This window comes from Pteropus medius, unplaced genomic scaffold, assembly GCF_902729225.1.
Source record: "Pteropus medius unplaced genomic scaffold, Ma_sr-lr_union100, whole genome shotgun sequence".
NCBI lineage: Eukaryota > Metazoa > Chordata > Mammalia > Chiroptera > Pteropodidae > Pteropus > Pteropus medius.
This window is the reverse complement of record NW_024350319.1, coordinates 27,700,689-27,723,940: the sequence shown is the minus strand read 5'-3', so window position 1 is coordinate 27,723,940 and position 23,252 is coordinate 27,700,689. Positions and strand designations below refer to the sequence as shown.

At 34.9% G+C, this 23,252-nt stretch overlaps 1 protein-coding gene across 3 annotated transcripts in view; it reads right to left on the bottom strand.

Annotated features, from left to right (window-relative positions):
• Positions 1-18,698, bottom strand: part of LOC120583380 (fibronectin-like) — a 44,550-nt gene extending 25,852 nt beyond the window's left edge. For 2 of the 3 annotated variants that reach the window (XM_039838921.1, XM_039838922.1), the window contains exons 1-9: positions 18,365-18,696; positions 17,572-17,619; positions 16,605-16,739; positions 16,055-16,190; positions 15,331-15,588; positions 13,740-13,954; positions 6,164-6,353; positions 5,759-6,061; positions 3,965-4,240 (exon numbers count right to left, since the gene is read on the bottom strand). In XM_039838921.1, coding sequence (XP_039694855.1) covers positions 3,965-4,240; positions 5,759-6,061; positions 6,164-6,353; positions 13,740-13,954; positions 15,331-15,588; positions 16,055-16,190; positions 16,605-16,739; positions 17,572-17,619 — 1,561 coding nt within the window. In that variant the 5' untranslated portion in view covers positions 18,365-18,696. Of the gene's footprint in view, positions 1-3,964; positions 4,241-5,758; positions 6,062-6,163; positions 6,354-13,739; positions 13,955-15,330; positions 15,589-16,054; positions 16,191-16,604; positions 16,740-17,571; positions 17,620-18,364 lie in introns of all 3 variants that reach the window. The other variant, XM_039838920.1, reaches the window with a different exon arrangement.
• Between the last annotated feature and the right edge of the window lie 4,554 nt (positions 18,699-23,252).

Sequence of the window (23,252 nt, the reverse complement as noted above, 5' to 3'; positions counted from 1 at the left end):
GGAAGAAATAACAAAGATTACTGTCTTATGGATTTTATATTCTATGGATAGAAATAAACAATAAACAATACATATAACAAATGTGTACATTACATAGTACTTTAGATAAATGCTAAGAAAAAAAAAAATCTAAACCAGAGTTAGGGAGCTCAGGAGTGTGGTGGATATAGGCAGGAAGTTGTGGTATTAAATAGAGAATTCAGGGCAAGCGTAAGGGTCCTTGAAAAGGTAAGATTTTGAACAAAATACTTAAAGGAGGGGAGGAATTTAAGTATGCAGATTTCTGGAAGAAGAGAATTCCAGGCAGGAAAAAAACAGCTAAAATAAAAGTCCTACGATAAGAGTTTACCCGGCATCTTCAAACACAGAAAGTAAGCCAGAGTGAAGGAAAAAGTCATAGGATGAGGCCGGAGTTAATAGGAAGCCAGGTCATGCAAGGCTTCATAGGCTTTTACTTTGAATAAAACAGGTAGCAACTACAGGGCTATATGCAGAGGTATAATCTTTCCTAAATTTTAAAAAAATCACTTGGGCTATTATATTAATGACAGACTATAAAGAGGACAAATGGTAAAAACAAGGGAGCAAAGCCAGTAATCTAGGTGAGAGAGAGTGGTGGCCTGGATGACAATAGCCATAAGTGAAGTTGGGACAAGTATTACGATTCTGGATTTTCAACAACAGAATCAACAGGATTTCCTGACCGTTTGGGTGCAGGCTGTAAGAGAAACACAAGGGTCAAAGATACTTTCAAGGTTTTTGACCTAAACAATTGGATGAATTAAATGGCTGTGAATTCACATGGAAAAGGGCTATGGGTAATGCAGATTTGGGTGGAAACATCTGTAGTTCAGTTTTGGTCATATTCAATTTAAGATGTCTCTTAGCCAAATGAGATAGAATGAGCAGGCAGTTAAATATTTAACTCTTTAGTTCAGGAGAAAGGTCTGAACTAGAGATATAAATTTAGTCATCACTAACATGTAGATGATTTTTAAAGCTTTGGGACTGGTATTTATCATAAAGATAGTTGCAACTTTAAATTACATTATCTTTCTAATTTCTGAAAGCTATGACACTCATTTAGAAAGAAAGGAAATTATTGTGTTTACAATTCATGGAGAACACAATCGGAGAATTTTCTTGATAGTCTATTATAAAAACCAAAGACAATACTTTGGTTTATCTCCTCACACAATTTATTCAAACATCAAGCATTATGGTTTTTACTTTTATGCAATTCTCTGGACATTGTAATGCCTTCCTTTTAGCCTTAATTGTTTGTTCTGTGTTATATACTTCCCCTGAACTTTTAATAGTTCCCAAGCACAAGATGAATCATTAGTTCATTACTATAAGAATGATTTGTAGAATTTTAAACTGTTCAGTAGTTTTACTTTAAATAATCCTTAAAGATTTATGATTTTCATAATTACTTTCTTAGCAGAAATTATAATTTCTTTTTAATCTGTTACTCCTTTATCAACACACATGCCACATTTTAATTTTCCAGGAAAATATTCTCAGCCAAATCCACAGTGTGTTCATCCTATACCTTAATTTCACAGAATTGCAGTTGGCCTGACTTTAAGAGTTGAAATTGATTGGTTATGTAAAATTATTTTTAAAAAAATGCCAGCATAATCCAATTAGAAAAACTGTCCACAAGATTTCAGAGTGAAACAACTTCAGATCTTTGTTTTTATGTACTTGTAAAACTTACAAACTGTTATAAACCTTTACTTCAGTGGAGGAATTAAATGAAATCTACTGAATGTCGCATATAAGCAGTGATCGAGAAAATGATGATATCTGCTAAGTTTGTGATAGGCCTATAATTACAAAATTTTCTGTGCATGCATGTGCATTCTTACGGGAGAAGGTCCATTCATTTTCCACATTCTCAAGAGGTTCCATGATCCCAAAGAAGTTAAATTTTACTGAATAAAAATATACTCCTTGTTATGTATCAAAGTCCTTTACATTCTGTGTCTAGCTTATATTTTCTAAACTCTCTCTACATTGAGGGTCCCCAACACCCAGGCTGCAAACTGGTACCAGTCCGTGGCCTATTAGGAACCGGGCCACACAGCAGCAGGTGAGCGGTGGGCAAGCAAGCAAAGCTTCATCTATATCTGCAGCTGCTCCCCAGCACTAGCATCACTGCCTCAGCTCCACCTCAGATCATCGGGCATTAGATTCTCATAGGAGCACTGGTCACTGGTGCAAAAAAGGTTGAGGACCACTGTCATGCCCCTTTCCAGTCATGTTAATCTACTTCCAATTTTCTAATGTTTAAATGTCAGTGTTTTCAAAAAGCCTTCTCTGGCTTTTCCAGGTATAACTAGATAGATACCTCTTTGGTCCTCTTTACCTACGTACATGCTATTTGCTCTATTTGCAACATCCTTCTGCCTCCCTACTCCCACCTGGTGAATACCTTCTCTTCCTTTATGACTAAGAGTACCATTCTTCCACAAGAAGACTTCTGTGACTATCCCTGTACCCTGAGTCTGGGTGGATTCCTCTCTATGCTTCCATAAAATCCAGAGCATAATCCCTATAATAACAATTACAACACAGCATTATCACTGCTTTTTAACATGTTCATCTCACTCCATTAGTATGTCAGCACTTGGAAGGCAGACAGCAGGTCTTATTCATCTTTATCGCTAGTGTCATTGCAGTTCCAGATACTGAAAAAATAATTTGAGTAAATAATAAAGGAAAAAAAAAAAGAAAATCACCTCGACCTTAGGAGACTAAAAGAGCATTGAATTACTAAATCCTTGATATGCACTGCTGTGTCAGCTTATAGTTAATTTACATAGCAAATGACCTAAAATTAAATGTACAGGCTGACAAGTACCTTCCTCTTGTTCCTCGATTAAACAAATAGGTACATACTATGGGAGATTTTAATATGACTTCAAAATTAATAGACTTGTGAGAAATCCTCCAAGTCCACCTGTCAGTTAAAAATGGAAGCATCTTCTTAAAGTGTAAGGGATTCAATCAAGTATTTATCAATTAAAGGATGCTTTGTCTGAGCTCAGGCAAGAAAAAACATCTATTATCTAGTGTACAATTGGAAAAACATTTTTAGTTAAGATTTGCAACACTGAATACATGTTAGGCATTTGCATTTAATAAGCATTAAATAATATCTTTTCTTATTGTTATTATTTTCAAAGAATCTCAAGTATTTCTAGTAAGTGTGGGGTTAATTAATCTATGGCTGTGCTTGTGCAGGTTTTTTACCTCAGTTCTAGGGTGTTTAAATTTCAGTTGATGAAATTTCAAAGAACTTTGCATGTAGGCATGCTAAATACACACACACACACACACACACACACACACAAACAATACACGTATCACACACACAGGGATATGCTGCCAAAATGTGCTTAGTTATGCATTGTTTCATATAATAGTGTTTTACCTTTTCAAAAAAGAATGATTTATACTTAAGAGGGTGAATAGAATGCTTAAATAAAAGAAAGATTAATGATTTCGTTCTGCAGACAAGGATTCAAAAACTGCCCTGTGGATTGATTAGAAATGCATGGGCCAGAGTCCTGGGATGAGACTGCCCCCTTGAGGTCAACTCATCACACTGCGAGAGAAAATAAAGTAACTGCACAGACCTATTTGATGGATCTAGTGTTGTTAAGAAAATTGAGTAAACTAATCTTCATATTTTATGATAATTTATTTTCTAGCCAAGGTTATGATAAGGAAGATGTCTTCTAGGAACTCTGGTAGGAACAATTCAGATGTTTATATCTAAATGAATTTAGTATTTATAATCCATGCATAAAGTTGTGATTTAACATTTCAACAAATATTCAACTGTACCTATTTGTACCTATAAAGAATCGACATCACTAAATTTCAACAAAATAATATTACAACATGTGTAATTTATATTTTGGATTAAAAAGCAAAATATGTCCACACTTACCTGTAATGACTGAAATAGGTTTCTCAAAGCGGCTTAGAGTTCCTCTTTCTGCTACACTGAATAGATATATCAGATAATGATGGAAAGATTTAAGATCTCTAATTGTTGCTGATGTGTTGAGTTTTGCAACAAATACCTCCTCTGATTTATTGTTTTCAAGATCCAAAATAGTCACAAGGTAATGGTGAAAAGATACAAGATCTGGAGGATCCCAGCGTAAAAATATTTCCGTTGGAGTCACATGAGTAACTGTGAAATTTTGAGGTGATAATGGGCCTATGAGATAAAAATATAAGAAAATACATGATATTAGTGATGTGGTTTGGTTGAATAATCTCTCACTTCTCTGTACTTCCATAATATTCTGGTTTGAAGAGAAAAGAAACACTGGGTATGAGTCATAGCTCTTCCACCTTCTAGCTCCCCTTCCTGAGTAAATTACTTACTCTCTTTGAGCCTCACTTTCTTGACTATAAAATGGGAATTGTAGTAGTAATGCCTTCTAAAATTATTGTGAAGATCAAATAAGATAAGGAATGTAAAACACTTGGCACAGTGTTCAACACATATTATTATTCAATCATTATTTTTATTACAAGCAGCACCAAAGTGGCACTTAATAAGGCATTCGGTGATCACTGAATCACGTCTAGTCTGATCATGTCAGACTAGAGGGCAGGGACTTCATATTAATCACTCTTGATTCTCATCATCACCGGAACTGGGGCATTCATCCCCTTACAGAAATATTTACCCACTACAAACCATTTCATCCAGTGCCAGTGATTTTCCTGGTTAATCCCTGAAGATTACTTTTCTTAAAACAGCACCTTGCACATTACAGCCACAAAGCCATATCCGTTCCCTGCCCTCCCTTCTTTCTTTAGATGCAATATCTCAAGAGTTAAAATAAAACCATCTGAGTTCCTGTCTGGCTCTACTACTTAACAAAGCATGCTACTCTAGTCAGTTTACTTAACCTTTCTGAAGCTCAGTTTTCTCATTTCTATATAGCTACTCCCAGAGCTGAGGTAAGGACTGAGTGAGTAATGCATTAAGAGTGCTTATTGGAAGGTTAAGCAAGTCTTAAAACTATAGCCTTAATGGATTTCCACTGCTTCTAAGGTCAAGTTCAATCATCTGAAACAGAGATTCCTCATAGTCCCAAATCTGGCACCATCTCCTCTCAAACTGATTTTACCCTCATGCCCAAGGAAATCTTCTCCAGTCAGTCTGCATTTTTCTTTGCTCACAAATTCATATCTTCAGACATTTAAAATACATATCTCACATGTATTTTTTCTTCCTTCAAGTTTGAGTCTAAGCCTTTCCTTTCCTCAAGTCTTCCCCTGTCACCTACCCTCTGAATTCTGGAAAGCACTTATTTCATGCACCACCTAGTGGAAATTTAGGTTATATTTTGCTATATAGTTTTGTTTGCATTTACTTTTATCCCTCACTAATTTTCTCTAATTGTAATCCTCTTAAAGTCCAGAAACACACATATCTCTTGCTATTAACATATATCGCAAATTCATTTCCACAGAAATTTATTATCTGCCATAGACTAGGCACCAGTCTAGCTGGTGCTATAAAACAAATAAGATATAGTTTCTTACAAGCTTCTAGTTTAAGATAAGTCAAACATATAAACAGATTCATTGTAATTTAAAACTGACAAAGTTGCAGGTATGCCCTAAGTGTTATGAGAAAATACCAGATCCCCAGGAAATATCTACTATTGATGATATTAAATACTTGAAATTTTATAATTTCAGATGACTTGTAACTTACGTGTTTCAACAATGAATACTGGACTTAACGTAGTTTTCGCCTCCCATTCATTTATTGCAAAGAGTAAAAATTTGTATACTTGGCCAGGAGACAGTTGGGTAATTGATTTTTCTGTAGTATTTGGAGGCATGCTCTCAAAATGTTGTTCTGTATAATTTAAATAATATTTAATGATAATTTTATATCCTAGTTTCAGCCACTTATTCAAATTATTCCACCCATTCAAATTATTCCAACTTAATACAACTTCAGTTGTTCCAACATCCTTTATATAAATTGAAAAGTTTTCCTGCAGAAAAGGTGCTGAAATACAAAAAAAGAATTATTTTAATTATAAATTATAATTCTATTTTTAAAATTATAAAAGTGAGATGCATAAACATAAGAATACTAAAAAATAATTACTTTCATATTTGCAAATATATGGCAATGGAACATAACAGAAAAATCTTGCAAAAAAATAGTTTGAGCCAGTTGCATTTTGCTGTAAAATGTAGCAATGTGTTTCATTCTTGGGTAGTAGTGGAAAAGAAAAGATCTCATTTTTCTTAAGGTCAAAAGATGATCCATCTGTCCATGTGAGATGACCTTCTTTCTGTAATAAGATGCACAAATTAAGCCAATATAAAGAAAACCTGTCATATCTTCAAATAGGTATATTTGAAGATTTTTATTGGTCACGCCTATATTATAAAATTTTCTAAGATTGTTAAATCAACAAACAGTTTAAAATATTTATGTAGATTTCCTTCATGATAAAGATTCTGAGTTGGGGACAGATTTACTTTCATTCACTCACCAGCTATACATCTTCAGGCAACTTGCTAAATCTCACACTAAGCCTCTATCTTCTCATCTGTAAAATGGGTATTAATATTAGAATCTGTACTTTGACTTGTGAGGATTAAAGAGGCAGTGCATGGGATGGGCTCAATACAATGCCAGGTACAGACTTATTATTCATTCGATGGTAGTTATTTTACTTCAAGTCATCAACTAAGTCATATGCATCAGGGGAGGTTGTTGGTACCTTTCTGCTATAGGATGTCACTAGTGAATATCACCAACCTCAATTCTCATAAGTAATGAACGTATCTCTAGATAATCACGTGGCTACCCTCCCTGAATGGGGTAGTAGAGAAAGTACAAGCTTTGACAAAGATATACCTGTATCCTAATCAATGTTTCTGCTACTTACTGTCTTTCTTGGACAACTACTAACCTCTTAGGAACTAAACTTTTTCACCTGTACAATGGAGATAGACAAAACTAGTTTACATGGTTGCCAACAGGTTTAGAGAGTATGCATGCAAAACACCAGGCACATAATAGCTCCTCATAAAATTCTTATAGAGATAATGAGCACTATGAAAACAGAGACCATGTCTATATTGATTATCATGTTATCACAGCACCAAGCATAGTTCAAAGCTAGCGGCATAGATGAAGATTAAAGAGAATTGCTCCTTCGAGACATTCTAAACAGATTTTAAAAAATAAATACTAATTCCACCTAACAGAATGGAGGAATATTGTTTCTTCAAAGGGTTTGCTTTATTGCATTGGAGCTACCATTTTTGAAAATAGTCAGAGGCTCAAGGGGAATATATTCAAATGGTTAGGGCATGAGTATTGGTCAGACAGGTACAGGTTCAAGGTCTGCCATGGCCATTTATTAGCGATGTGACCCAGGATTTTTTGAGCTTCATCTTCTGTATCTATAACATGAGAATAATAATAGTGCATACCTCATAAGGTTGTTGTGGGAACTAAATGAGAGTAACCTATATAATTCTCACAAAGTAGAATATAGTGACTGTTAACCTTTTATTCATTAAGTTCTTGCTGAGTGTCAGGCCCGCAGTGAAGTTAGGAACATAATGATGAATAAGACAGCCTATCCTTGAAGTCCAGTAACAAACTCACACTTATTTAGCATGGCTGGAAGAGGTGATGACTTCCTCAACCTACCACAGGGATTATAACCCAGCAGGAGACTTTGATATCAACCTTAAGAGATCAGGTTAATGCAGAGATTATAGAGGACAGTGGTTAAGAGCAGACTCTGATGCTTGTCCATTTGGACAAGTTAACCTACCTTTGCTCCAAGTTCATACAAGTAAAGCACATAGATGGTGTTTAGCACTTAGGAGACACGATAGGACTTAGTCATTATTATAAATAAAATTTATATAGTTACTTTTATATTTCATGTACCTCCAAAGTTATTTTTAAGTATCTTGAAAGCAGAGACTGTATCTCAGATACTTAGAAAAATTTATAGCAACCACAAGGATGCTTTGAGAGCCTCTTTGGCTCTCATGACCATATTACCTGAACCTTTTAACAGAGATTGGTAACCATAACAGTTTAAACAGTTTATAACAATCACACTAACATAGGAAACAACTACATCTACACTGACTTGTAAACTTTGAAAGACCCTGGCATTCTGGGACGGGGGCTTCTGAGGTGTCTGAAATGAACTGTGATTTGAGGAACCTTTATTAGAACTTCATTCTCTGCTTATTAAAAGATAAAGGAAGCTCAAAAAGAGAATTATGAAAATACATTTAAAGATTGCCAGTAGTTTTGCCCAAGCTTATGTAAAGTTCTACAGAAAGATTGGTGTCAAACTGATAGAATTTGCCTTGAGTCATCACAGATCAGGACATCCTATGGAGAACAGATGTATCTTTGAGTAACAGGAAATAAAATTAAATGGCTCATCAGGAAGAAAACACAGACTAGACAGAAATAATTGTGTTAAGTCTTGGGTTTTCCTACAAAATGTTGACCAAAATGAAATTTCATGAGATATCCCATTAGTGTTAGGGATATTGGAGAAAAATATCACACACTCCTTTTCACTGGTATGGAATAAAATCATCAGATCTTCCTGTATGTATTTAGTAAAACTGAACTTCAAAAACCTAGATGTGTGGAGTGAAAGGAATAAAATGGAGAAGACATCCATGTTTTCAGGTTGATATTATTGTATTGTTCTCAGAAGTGAGAAATAGAGGAAGTAGAGCAGGTTTGGTGGGAAGGAGATGATACATCAGTCTAAGCAATGTTGATGTATCTGTAGAAAATTCTCAAAATGATAATCATAATAAAATGAGATAGATATCTGGAGCTCATAAGAAGAAAGTGTGCCAGAGTTGCAGAATGGATCAAAAAACAAAACTCAACCATATGCCACCTTCAGGAGACACATCTCAGCTCCAAAGACAAATCTAGACTCAAAGTGAAAGGGTGGAAAATATTTCAAGCAAATGGCATTCACAGAAAAGCGGGAGTAGCGGTACTAATATTAGACGAAATAGACTTCAAAATAAAAAAGGTAAAGAAAGATACTGAGGGACACTTCATAATGATAAAGGGAATCATGCACCAAGAAGACATAGCACTTATTAATATCTATGCTCCCAATCAGGGAGCCCCAAAATATGTAAAGTAATTACTAACAGAACTAAAGTGAGAAACAGACCGAAACACTAAATACCTCACTGTCAGATATAGACGGACCATCCAAACAGAAAATCAATAAGGAAATAACATCCTTAAATGACACATTAGACCAACTGAACATAATTGACATTTACAGAGCCTTCCATCCCAAAACAGTGCTTATACATTCTTCTCTAGTGCACATGGAACATTCTCAAGAATTGAACACAAGCTGGGACACAGAGATAGCCCAACAAATATAAGACGGTTGAAATCATACCAACCATATTCTCTGATCATAATGCTTTTAAACTAGAGATCAAATGCAAAAAGAAATCAGAAAGAATCACAAATACATGGAGATTAAACAACACGCGGCTGAAGAATAACTGGGTCAGAGAAGAAATAAATAAAAAAGAGAGATCAAGAGATACATAGAAATGAATGATAATGATAGTACATCATATCATAATTTTTGGAACATGGCAAAAGCGGTCATAAGAGGAAAGTTCATATCATTACAGGCCTATCTCCAAAAACGAGAATGAGCCCAAATAAACAACCGAATGCTTCATCTTAAAAAAACTAGAAAAGGAGCAACAAACAAAACAAAATAGAAAAAATAATGCAACAAAGATCTGGTTCTTTGAGAAGGTTAATAAAATTGACAAACCCCTGGCTGGTTAGACTCACCAAAGAAAAAAGAGAAAGGACACAAATAAAGTCAGGGATGAAAGAGGGGAAATTATGACTGATATCACAGAAATACAAAGGATCACACAAGAATACTATGAAAAAATATATAACACCAAATTTAATAACCTAGAAGAAATGGACCAGTACTTAGAAAAATACAACCTTCCTAGACTGAATCAAGAAGAACTGGAAAATCTAAACAGACCAATCAGTAGTATGAAAACTGAAACAGTCATCAAAAACCTACCAAAAAGTAAAAGTCTAGGACCAGATGACTTTACTAGTGAATGCTACCAAAGATTTAATACCTATTCTCCTCAAACTCTTCCAAAAAATGAAGAAGAGGCAATACTTGCCAACTCATTTTATGAGGCCAATGTCACCCTGATACCAAAACCTGGTAAAGATAACACACACACACAAAAACTACAGACCAATATCTCTCATGAACACAGATGCAAAAATCCTAAATAAGAAACTAGCAAACTGAATACAGCAAAATATTAAAAAGATTATACACCACGATCAAGTGGGCTTCATCCCAGAGGCACAGGGATGATTCAACATACGCAAATCAATTAATGTGATACACAACATAAACAAATTAAAAAATAATAATCATATGATCATATCGATAGATGCAGAAAAAGCCTTCAACAAGATACAGCAACCATTGATGATCAAAACACTTCATGAAATTAGAATAGAAGGAAAATACGTTAACATCATAAAGGCCATATATGACAAACTCTCAGCCAACATTATACTTAATGGTGAAAAACTAAAAACCTTCCCTCTAAGATCAGGAACAAGGCAAGGCTGTCCACTATCACCACTGTTATTCAATATAACATTGGTGGTCCTAGCAAGTGGAATCAGACAACAGAAAGACATAAAAGGTATCCAAATAGGAAATGAAGAAATCAAACTGTCACTATTTGCAGATGACATGATTCTCTATATAGAAACCCTAAAGACTCCACAAGAACACTAGAAACAATAAGCAAATACAGTAAAGTCTCTGGATAAAAAATCAACGTTCAAAAATCCATAGCTTTCCTATACTCTAATAATGAAGTGTCAGAAAAAAAGAGTGGAAAAAATAATTTCTTTTGCAATTGTAACAAAAAGAATAAAATACCTAGGAATAAATTTAACAAAACAAGTGAAAGACCTATATAATGAAAACTATAAGACTCTACTAAAAGAAATCTAAGAAGTTATAAAGAAATAGAAAGATATTCCATGTTCTTGGATTGGAAGAATCAACATAGTTAAAATGACCACATTACCTAAAGCATTATACAGATTTAATGCAATCCCCATCAAAATCCCATCGGCATTTTTTAAAGAAATAGAACAAAAAATCATCAGATTTGTGTGGAAGCATGAAAGACTGAATTGCCAAAGCCATCCTGAGAAAAAAGAACAAGGCTGGAGAAATCATTCTGCCAAACTTCAAATTATACTACAAAGAAACAGTAATCAAAACAGCATGGTATTGGCAGGAAAGCAGACACACAGACCAGTGGAACAGAATTGAGAGTCTAGAAGTAAACCCATATTTATATGGGCAAATAATTTTCAACAAAGAAGCCACAAACATACAGTGGAGAAAGGAAAGCCTCTTCAATAAATGGTGTTGGGAAAACTGGAAAGCCATCCGCAAAACAATGAAACTAGATTGTTGTCTATCACCACACACCAAAATTAACTCAAAATGGATTAAGGACCTGAATATAAGACCTGAAACAATAAAATGCATAGAAGAAAACACAGGAATTAAACTCAAGGACCTTGGGCTTAAAGAAGATTTTATAAATTTGACCTCAAAAGCAAGGGAAGTAAAAGCAAAAATAAATAAATGGGACTACATCAAACCAAAAAGCTTCTGCTCAGCAAAAGAAACCATCAACAAGCTAAAGAAACAACCGTCTGAATGGGAAAATATATTTGCAAGCAACACCTCTGATAAGGGCCTAATATCCAAAATATACAAAGAGCTCATACAACTCAATAACAACAAAAAAACAAATAATCCAATCAAAAAATAGGCAGAGAATCTGAACAGACACTTCTCCCTAGAGGACATACAAATGGCCAACAACTATATGAAAAGATGCTCAACATCGCTAGCTATTAGGGAAATGCAAATCTAAATCACAATGAAATAGCACCTCACATCTGTTAGAATAGCTATAATCAACAAGACAAATAATAACAAATGCTGGAGAGGATGTGGAGAAAAAGGAACCCTCATACACTGCTGGTGGGACTGCAAATTGGTACAGCCACTATGGAAAACAGTATGGAGGTTCTTCAAAAAACTAAGAATGGATCTACCATATGATCCAGCAATCCCTCTACTGGGTATTTACCCCAAAGACTTGAAAACCCATACCTGAAAAGATATTTGCACACTGATGTTCATAGCAGCATTATTCACAGTGGCCAGGACATGGAAGCAACTGAAGTGTCCTACGATAGATGATTGGCTAAAGAAGCTGTGGAATATTACTCAGTCATATACAATGGAATATTATTCAGCCATAAGAAGAGATGAAATACTGCCCTTCGCGACAACATGGATGGACATCGAGATAATAACGCTAAGTGAAATAAGCCAGACAGAAAAAGTTGAAAAATCACATGATATCACTTATATGTGGGATATAAACCTAAGAGCAAAAAATGAGCAGGACAAACAAACAGACTCATGGGCATGGACTACAGACTAGTGGTTACCTGTGGGATGGTGGAGGAGGGGAGAGATAGACAGGGTAAAAGGGGTCCAATATAGTGTTTAGGCAGAGGGTAAAGTGGGTAAAGGGGATCAAATATATGGTAGCTGAAGGAAACTGGACTTTGGGTGGTAAACACACACTAGAATATACAGATGTCAAATGATAATGTACACCTGAAAATTATATAATTGTATTAACCAATGTTACCCCAACAAGCTTAATTAAAAATTTATATATATATATAAAATATTTTATATATATATACATTTATATATATAATATATATATTTTATACATATAAAATATATATATAAAATATTCTCAAATATTTATCTTGTGCACTTTCTTCTTTTATATATATATGTATGTGTATATATATGTATGTGTATATATATATATATATATATATATATATATATATAAAAGAAGAAAGTGCACAAGATAAATATTTGAGAATCATTGGTTTACATAATAAATTAAGTGAAGAAATGGATGAGATCACTCAAATGAATTCGAGAGATCTGGGGAAGGCCAAAATTAAAGCATAATTAGGTAAAGAAACAGATACCTACAAACGAGATTGAAAGAGGTGAGGAAGCAATGAATAGGCAGAATACAGAGGATCTTCAGGGCAGTGAAAATACTCTGCATGATACCGAAATGATGGATACATGACATTACATATTTGTCCAAACTTATAGAATATAAAACACCAAAAGTGAACTATAATGTAAACTATGAACTTTGGGTGATCATGATGTGTAGGTTCTTCAGTTGTAACAAATGTACCACATTGGAGTTGATAATGGGGGACGCTATGTATGTGTGGAGGCAGGACTATAAGGGTATTCACTGTACCTTCCCCCTCAATTTTGCTGTGAACCTACAACTGCTCTCCAAAAGAGAGAGAGAACAGAGAGATAGGAAAATAAAAAGAGAAACAGCATCTGGCTTAAAACAAGTACTCAATAAATATTCATTGAATGAACAAAGGAAGAAATGAATGAATAAATAAATTAGTGAATGGATGAATATAGATAATACAGTTTTGTTTATCATGTTATACGCATTTCTTTACAGTTACTGACCTTCAAATCGTTAAGACCAGTCCATATTATTATTTGATTCTTTGACCTGAGATATGAGAATAAAAATTTTTTTTCCTCTTCACTTTTTATATCCACAAGGTGTGCAGAATTGAAGGATAATTTACAATGTTGCTGGGCTGTATTCCATGCCTTACTCTCTTTGCTAATTCTGTAACAGCTACTCTTTAATGCTACCCATCCTTGTGAGCAAGAACCTACCAAAAGAAAAATGCTCCGTTAAAGATGAATTCAGTAATATAACATTTCATAATTATATTTCTTAACATCTCTAGAAGTTAATTGTGAAAACCTCATAGCATTAATTGTGCACTTGCCCTATGTTTCTCTCAAACCAATAAAAGTGCTAAAGCTGTTATTATTCAAGTAGTAAATGAATTACTACCAATTAAAATAGCTTTTTAAGAAGCCATAAGAATTAATTATGCAGAATTATTGTCCCATTATAACTTAATTAAAACAAAAGACAGATGTTTTTCTTTTTTTAAGGTACTTTAGGTTGCCTTCCTGTCCCTTACTCCTGTGCTGGAAGAAAATTTTTAAAATATATTTTAGTTTTCTTTTTATTTTAGAGAACTATACATGATGCTTGCTAAGAATTCTGTTCTCTGCCACTTGACTTCAAATGGGTTCACCTTCCAGAAAAAAATAAAATAAAATGGAATGGCTGCTGAGACTTTTTCTCCGAGACTGCATATCACAGAAAGACTAAGGAAAACATCATCCTGTTTGGAGGAGGTGTTGTACTTTAACTCTTGTTCGCGCTTTGTCAGCACGTCCACCCACAATATTAGGAAGCTATGAGAAGAATCTTTTGAAAGAACTGTTGTCTTATTTTTTCACAGGGGAAGAAGGAAGATGGGGAAAAGGAAAGCTTTAATTACCTTACTGTCTTGTTCTTACTATTCAAGTATCTTTCCACTTCACTTGTAAACAGACATTGTGGTTCATTGATTATTCTTTTAGAGGGTATTAAAATGGGACTCTTTGCCCATCACAAGAGTGTATTGACCTCATTAGTATATATGACTCTTTCCTCTTCTTGTATCTTTTCCCACCATGTGGGGGAAGAAAGTGGAACTAGGAAAACAAAAAATTTAACACATTCCCTTTCTGCTTATAATATTCTAAATTTTGGTCACATCTGATCAGGGATGAGTAATGGAGAGGCTTTAAATAGGATGACAGACTTATTTTATTAGATTCGAATGGACCTTTTAGTATCTAAAAATGAGACTATTCACTGATACTTTAGAGTCACCTAAAAAGCTATAGAATTTATATGAACTATTCGGAGTTCAAGAAAAGAGGACCCACCTGGTTCGGTTTAAAAGTGGTGGAAGGAAAATACAGTTGGTTCTTTCCTTTATACTGCTAAATCTACCTTGACTAAATTAGTCAAATACCAGAATGATATAGTTAGAAAAAGGGGACTATGCTAATTCATTTATAAGTAATTTACAGTGGTTAATACTTGGCTGGATCACTTCTTGATAGAACAATGCAACTGCCAAGTTATCTACAAAATGTATAATAAATATATTAATTAATAACAAACTAAATATCCATATACCTGTTTCAACTTGAACATCCAGTCTCTGAAGTATATTTATAGAATCCAAATGTAACTGTTTAAATTCAAAAGTAAAAGCATATAAGGTGGCAGGCTTCAAATCATCCCACTCATAGACATTGACATTATTTTGCATAATTTGTGAAGAATTATTAAGAGATATTGACACTGAAATGTCATTGGAAGATAGCACACTCCAGTTAAAAGAAACACTTGTACTTGTTGCTATTGTTTTAATATTTCTAGTTGAGATTCCACCTAAAAAAATCAGAAAGAATAATTAGTATGCTGTCAAATAAAACTGAATGAAACACAAGGATATTGAATTACAAAAGATTTCCATGGTAGAAAAATATTACTAACTATAAAATATTTTCTAGACTATACGGGAGTTTCTCGTACCCTATTTAGAGTGAATGAATTAGATTACAAATCCTCATTATAATATTTTTTAGAATAATCTGGATTACACTTAACATTTCCACTATACCTACTTATTTATATTATCACATATTAAATGTCAAAACTAAAAATGTTATTTTTAGCTTAAAATTTATTTTAAATATTGAAATTTATATTATATTTAAAGAACAAAAGACTACTATCATAATGTGATTTTCAACTACCATTACATACCTGTTAATCATTGTAAAATTCAAATTATCTGATATTTTCCCTTTTATAATTAGGTAATATAGCTGAACAACATATATATATTACTTACGAGTTTGAAATGACTTTTCACTTAAAATTTGTCCATATTTTATGGATTGTATAATGATATGATAGTCTTCATTTTCTTCTAGTGTTATTATTGATTTTGGAGGTTTTTGTGGGTCTGTTGGAATGCTTTTGACATTCTGTAAATAACAAGACACATTTCCTTAAGAAATGTTTACTAAATCTGTGTCAGATACACTAAAAGTTTGACTTTTGTACATCTTCATAAGAAACAGTTTTTCCAATATGGAATATAAACATACACATAAAATATCTATTTTTACATAAAATGTTACTTTTTAAATAGCTATTCTCTGTAATACGGAAATTCTAAAATGGGAAATATATCATCAGTTCCTTTGAAAAAGTTGAATATTATTTTGATCGACTATTTATTGAAGATACTTCATAAATTCTAACATTTTATGTGTTAATAAAATAAAAGTAAGAAATCACAGTAACTATTAAGTTCCTATTTCTGATATAACATTTAGTGACAACGAATTTACACTGTGCTTACTGTTCATCAAAGTCAAAAAAAAATGATGTCTTACTTTTTGGGCAAAATTATTAAGAAGTTGGTATTTTAAAAAATAAAATTCAGGACATCCTCCCTTAGGAAATTCTTCCCATTCAATAAAAATTGTTGTTTGTCTATTTACTGGCATATAATAAAAACTTTTTGAGATCTGAAATGAAAAAGAAAAGTAATGATAAAAAAATAATAAAAATGCAGTCTTGGTTATTAATTTATAAAAATGAAACCTATAATATGCCAAATAATTGGAAAATATTTCAGCAATATTGATTTCTACACATGAATTAAATAACATCCATTGGATACTGTATTTGTAAACATAATTTTGAAAATAACTTACAAAAGGGAAGTAAAATAAGAGCAGGGAAATTTAAGATCCATGTTTTTCAAACTAGGAAACACTGTATTCCCAGTGTCAAAGGTAAGGAAGAGACAGGAACAACACAGTACACCCTCCTGGCATGTGAACTGTGTACCTTGATGATAATGACTACAAAACCAAATTATTTCACAGACATTATTGACAATACGTTTGCGATTAAAATAAGTTTGAGTGCAAAATGTTTGAGTCATTTTAGAGCCTTAGTTTATTACCAATTGAGGCAAAATAGACCTTAAGATCAGAGGCCCTTTACCTTTTCCAGATGACAAAAAAAGTGTTCAACTCTCAGAACGATATATTTATCAAAATTCCTACCAAAAACAACCTTAAAATGAGTCACCATGCCATGTCTTTTACCAAATTCCCATCTCTCGCTCCAATGATTATCCCCACACATTTTGTAAGCAGTGAAAACAGATGCCATCTATATGTACAAATTTGTCCAGCACCTAGCAAAGAAAATATTTTTAGGTAATAAACCTAATATTTAGTATTATTTCTCCCAACATACCCCTTGTTTTTCAAAATGGATAGACTCAATGCAATAGCATCCTGCCCATTAACTAATTATTCCAAATAGGGCATATTCAAAATGTCTTACCTTTATAGCATACAGTATCCAGAGCAGCAGAATAATTAATTTCTCCATCTGGAAAATATTCGGTTCAATTAAACATGTATATTTTTAGATTCAATGCTAAACTATTCGATATTATGTGGTGTGTGTGTATCACTTTAATATCATGTCTTCAACTTAGCCTGACTGCTCATCTAACTGAATGTTAAGGCATTAATAAGTAGGTGCTTCATGATACTTTCTGCCTAATAAAATTGGAAATATTAGTGCTTTCCAATAACAAAATAATTTGCTTCTAAAAGCTTCTATAATTATATACAAACGTATCAGAAATAAAAAGAATTATCAGGCAATTACACGAAATTACATTGCATTATGTGAAACTATTTAACCTTAATTGGTGGAAATCTAGAACACCTACACACTGCTATTCCATTGGAAGTAATTCCTCACATTTTATCATCATAAAAAGTATTTCAATATACTGTTGATGATGGGAAAGACATTAAAATCTGTTTCAATTTATTTTTTAAATGTATTCATCTAAAAAGCTTTGTAAAGTTTCCTAGGAACCTAGAGTCCCTGGGGACCTAAGAACTTTTACATTCATTTTAAGATATAAAAAGAAAAAAAAATACCCTGTATTTAAAATATACATATTTCTAAAACTGAAAAACGGGATTTTAATAGTGAACAGGTACCCAGGACCAATTTCAAAATTCTCTAAAGCTCACTCTAAAGCAGATTTCATCCTACAAAATCTTTTTTAGTTCTAATTAAGCAAGTGTCCAAAATATACCCATTTAAAAAGAAATACCTAATCACTCAATCCGCAGACTCCTCCACAAAACTGCAAAGCTTTAACCTTGTTCGAAAGTGTTCTGTCCACGGGGCTGTAGTACTAACCATCACCCCCTCCTCCCCCGCCGCACGCCGAATCTAAGTGTAATGTAGAATTTCAAAGGCTTGTGTATAATAATAACGCCGACGTGGAAAGATCGCCCCCGCTGCGTGTTCTGCAAGTCCAAAAGTCCCCGCTCAAATTCAGTGGTGAGTCACCGTGCTTGCGCCCAGGCGAGGAGAAAGAGAGCAGCTGCCCTGAGACGCACCGTTTTAGAGTCCAGAGGAGCTAATTTTTAACCGGCGTTGAGAGAACAGTATAAAGGAAAGAACTATAATGTGCGTGTGTGATAATATTTGAAGGGGGGCCAAGGGGTGGGGGGGCGGTAAGAGTGGTTAGACTAGTGGGGGAAAGAGGAAAGAGCAGAGACCTGGAAGCCACAGCGCAGGGGTTCCCGGAGAAGACTGCGGGTGCCGGGCGCCCGTGCAACCCGTCAGGACACGACCCTTTGCAGGCGCGCGGTGACCGGGTCCTGGAGGCGCAAAGGCGGGGACCGCGCAGGAGCAGGAGGTCGCAGTCCACCTCGCGGCCTGCCGGCGTGCTTCCTCTTCCCCGCTCCTCCCCGAGAGCCCTCGCTCTGCTCCGCTCCTCCCGCCGCTGCTCTGCCGGGTGTTTCCCCCGCCACAGCGGTGCCCTCTCCCTCCATCCGGTTAATTAAGTGAGGGTCTCCATGGCAACGGTATGCAGCGGGAAGGAGAGAAGTGGGAGGCGAGTCCCAAAACATTGAAATGTGGAGGAGAATTACACTCCACATGGAAGAAGGGAGGAAAGGGTAGAGCGTTGAAGAAGAACGCGAGTGGGAAGCTGGCTTCTCATGAAAAAGAAACAGAAGTCGATCATGTGGCTGTAACTCGCCCTAGTCCGGCAGAGTTTTAAGTTCAACCACGTGGCTATGTATAAAGGCACATTCTTACATTGTTCAAATGTTGTGTGCTTTGTTTCCTGCAGCATTTGACTGTATTGATAAAACCCTTCTTCCTGAGCACTTCTCAGTTAGTTTCCCTGACATCACCCTCACCTGGTTCTTCCATCTTCTTACTCCACTTCATACTCTGACATTTCTAATTGAAAACTGGCTTACCTATGGTACATTCTTTCAGTCTGGGTTATTTCATTCACATTCCAGACTCTCGCTCATTTCGACTTAGATCTCATTTCTTTCCAGGGCTTCAGAGTGGTATTTACAGCTCCACTGGCCATCTCCACCTGGGTGTTCCCCCCAAGCAACTCAAAACCATTTTTCCAAAACTATATTCATGATCTTTTCTCTCCCAGCCCTTCCTGAGAAGAGGGTCAGCCAACCGAACAAAAAAGTCACCAACTCTGCATTCTCAAATCCTTTACCTCACTACTCAAAGCCAACTTGTCCTCAAAAATCCCTTTGAGTCTATATGACTATGTATGAAGATATTCTAAAACATCTCTTAAGGGGATTTCTTGCTCTGTATTCCCACAACCATGGGCTTAATTGAAAACCTTTATTATCTCTCTCTCTCTCTGGAAATTATGTGCCACGTTTGAGTTGGAACCTCAGTTCAGATCCTATTGCTCCATTTACTCTGAAAAGTTGATTGTGGTCAAGAGTGAGATTGCAGAGTGCTTTTACTTAAGTAAGTATAAATACTTAATATTGAGTGACAACTAATATTGGTTCACTGGGATTACTGCCAATAAAACCCACACTTGGACTATGCCTTCTTGTCTGACAACCCAGTCTCTCCTAAATATTGTTAGCTAGTTGGGGAGGGTAAGAGTGATAAGAGTAGCTACTGTGATCTTTCTGAAATACACATATGATCATGCCTGGGGTGCTTATTTAAAAGCCTATTCTGACTCTTGGTTGCTTACAGTGTACCTCTGAACAAATTCACTTTTCAATATCACTCTTCTCCTTTCCCCTGGCACCCTATCTTATACTCTCAATGAAGTAACAGGCCATATATGTTTGCACCTCTCTTTTCCTATAGAACTTTGTTTATATTGTAGCGTACAAGTTTACTTTTGTAGTATTTATGTTCTCAGACAAATCAGGAACTCTGTGATGGCACAGACTATGTCTTAATTCAGCACAGTTATAGATATGAACTAGATTTACGTTGTTTCAATTCTTGAAGGTTCTACATATCTTTTATCTTTAAAAGCGGAAAGTGTCAAGGCACTGTATCGCAAAATGATTTCATTGCCAGTGAATTAGCTTTTAGGCTTTGGGAAATATGATCAAATTAAAAATCCATCAAGAATGTTAACAAAACTTACTGTGGTAATCACTTCGCAATATGTGCATATATCAAATCATTATGCTGTATGCTTTAAATTTTTATTATGTTATATGTCAATTATATCTCAGTAAAACTGGGGAAAAAAGAAAAATCAAGAAACTGGTCATAATAAACAAATAATCCATTAAATGAATTGAGTAAAGTATACATATTTCAATATGGCTTTTTTAAATCATGCATTGTTTTGCAGAGTGGCATTTTAAGTAAGCAGCCATTGTAACACTACCACTTTCTGTAATTTACGTCAATCTCTCTACTAGCACAGTAAACTTGGTAGCACGTCAATCAATATGGTTTCCTTAAAAAGCTCTCCTTCCTGAGAAAATATCCTATGAAATATAGTGTGGCCTTGTTTCTGCCTTGCCCTTTTTTTTTTTGGCCTAGGAACTTAGGTATAGAGAAACTACGTAAAGATTCAAGAAAATCGTGGGTCATTTCTTCTGAGAAAAGGGAAGGTGTAGATCTAGTATTATTTCGAGGCATTTGTTCTTAAGAAAAATAATTGATTTTTCAGATAAAAGCCATTTAAGCAATCATGGAGATCTTCAATATCTTATAACATGAATTTCCTAATAGGAAATACATTGTTTGAGATTGGGTCGACGTATTTGCATAACCACATCCCTGATGTGGTTATGAAGTGTGACAAATATACAAGTAATCACAATACTCAACCCTTCCTCACCTTCAACTTCCAGTCATTTATTCAATCAAAATATTGAGTACAACGAATGTGATCAGTTCTCCCCTTCACGCGGTTTAAATGTGTGTGTGTAGGTGGTGGTGAGGTGGTGGTGGTGGTGGTGGTGGTAGTGGTGGTGGAGAGGGGAGGGGAGTTCCCCACATCATCAGGCGATGCTCGGGTCACCAGCTGAGTGTCCTACAATTCAACTCAATTCTGATATCTACCTAGAAAGAGCATCACATTCCACAGGTTAAGGGTTAGGCCTATAAGACTATCCCCTATACCCGCTTTAGATGCCAGTCACAAGCCCAATTGGCTACAGATTAGAGGTTCCTATGACCCCATCCTTGGGTTCAATTAATTTTCTAGAGAGGCTCACAGAATTCAGAAAGTCTGTTTATTGGTTTATTATAAAAGAACATAACTCAGGAACAGCCAGATGGAAGGGATACATAGGGCAAGGTAGTGGTAAGGGGTACAGAGCTTCTGTGTCCTCTCCAAGTGGGCCATTCTCCCCAAATCTTCATGTGTTCACCAACCTACAAGGTTCCAAACCCTGCCCATTTGGGATCTTATATAGGCTTCATTACATAGTCACGATAGATTAAATCATTGGCCATTGGAGATTGATTCAACCTGCAGCCTCTCTCCTCTCCTTGAAGGTCAGGTGTGGGAAAGTTCTGACCCTCTAATCACAGGGTGGTACTATTGGCAACCAGCCCCCATCCTTAAGTGTGGTCAGAAAGTCACCTCATTAACATAAAAGACAACTTTATTGCTCTCATCACTTAGGAGCTCTGTGCCCAAAACAGAGAAGACCAAATATACATTTATTATAAATCGCTGTACAATGTCTAGATACCTGACATCCCTTCATCCCCTCTTATTAGATTGATCTAAAACAGATCTCCCTATCTCTAGTTTTCCCCTACTTTAATCCATTTTCCACTGTCTTCAGATTAATCTTCCTAAAGGTCAGTTCTGATAATATTACTCTCCTACTTAAAATGTCTTCAATGGCTCTTCAACCTCCCGAATTCTATACCCTGTTTATTGAAGTCCTTCAGCACATTTCAGTTCACTTCATACATTTCAGTTTACCTCAAACATGTTCAGTTCACTGTTTTTATCCTTAATAGTTTCCTCTTATCTCACCTTTCCCATGAAGCTTTTCCTGGGTACCCCTAACAAGAGTCACATCTCTCTCCTCTGTGCTTCTATGTCATTTAATACTTCTAATGGATAGTTCATTAAATTCTATTTTTAATAGCATTATCTGTGGACACCTTAGTATCTCTGCCAGACTGTAATCTCCCTGAAAGTAAAACTTATGTCCTATTGATCTTCATATTACCCATGAAGCCAGTAGTGATACCTTACATAGTAGGCACTCAAATACTTTTTTGAATAAACACTTGTTTAAGGAATATTATAAAACTCTGTCATTTCCATTTTCTAGATGACACTTGGGGCTTATAAATTTGTAAAGATTTAAAAATGTTTTTGGAAATAGCAAATATAAATTTTAACATGAGTTAAGTCACTCTAGAAAAACTCATGCACGATTGATTATGATAAAAACATCTTCTGGTTCTGCTTTAAATTCCAAGAGCTTTTTTGAGAGTCCTTTGCAATGCACATGAGAATCTTTGTTTCTTCATGCTTTACTCGTTAGAGTAGCCAGATCTATTATATTCCAGAATGTGGAAATGTGTACTGTTTTAAGGTCACAATGAAACAGTACTTCAAAATTAAAGACCAACATAAAAATATTTTTCTTTAAATCTTCTAACCTGGATAAATTAGTGGTATTGTTTTTGTGTTTTCTTGTGTCATGTTT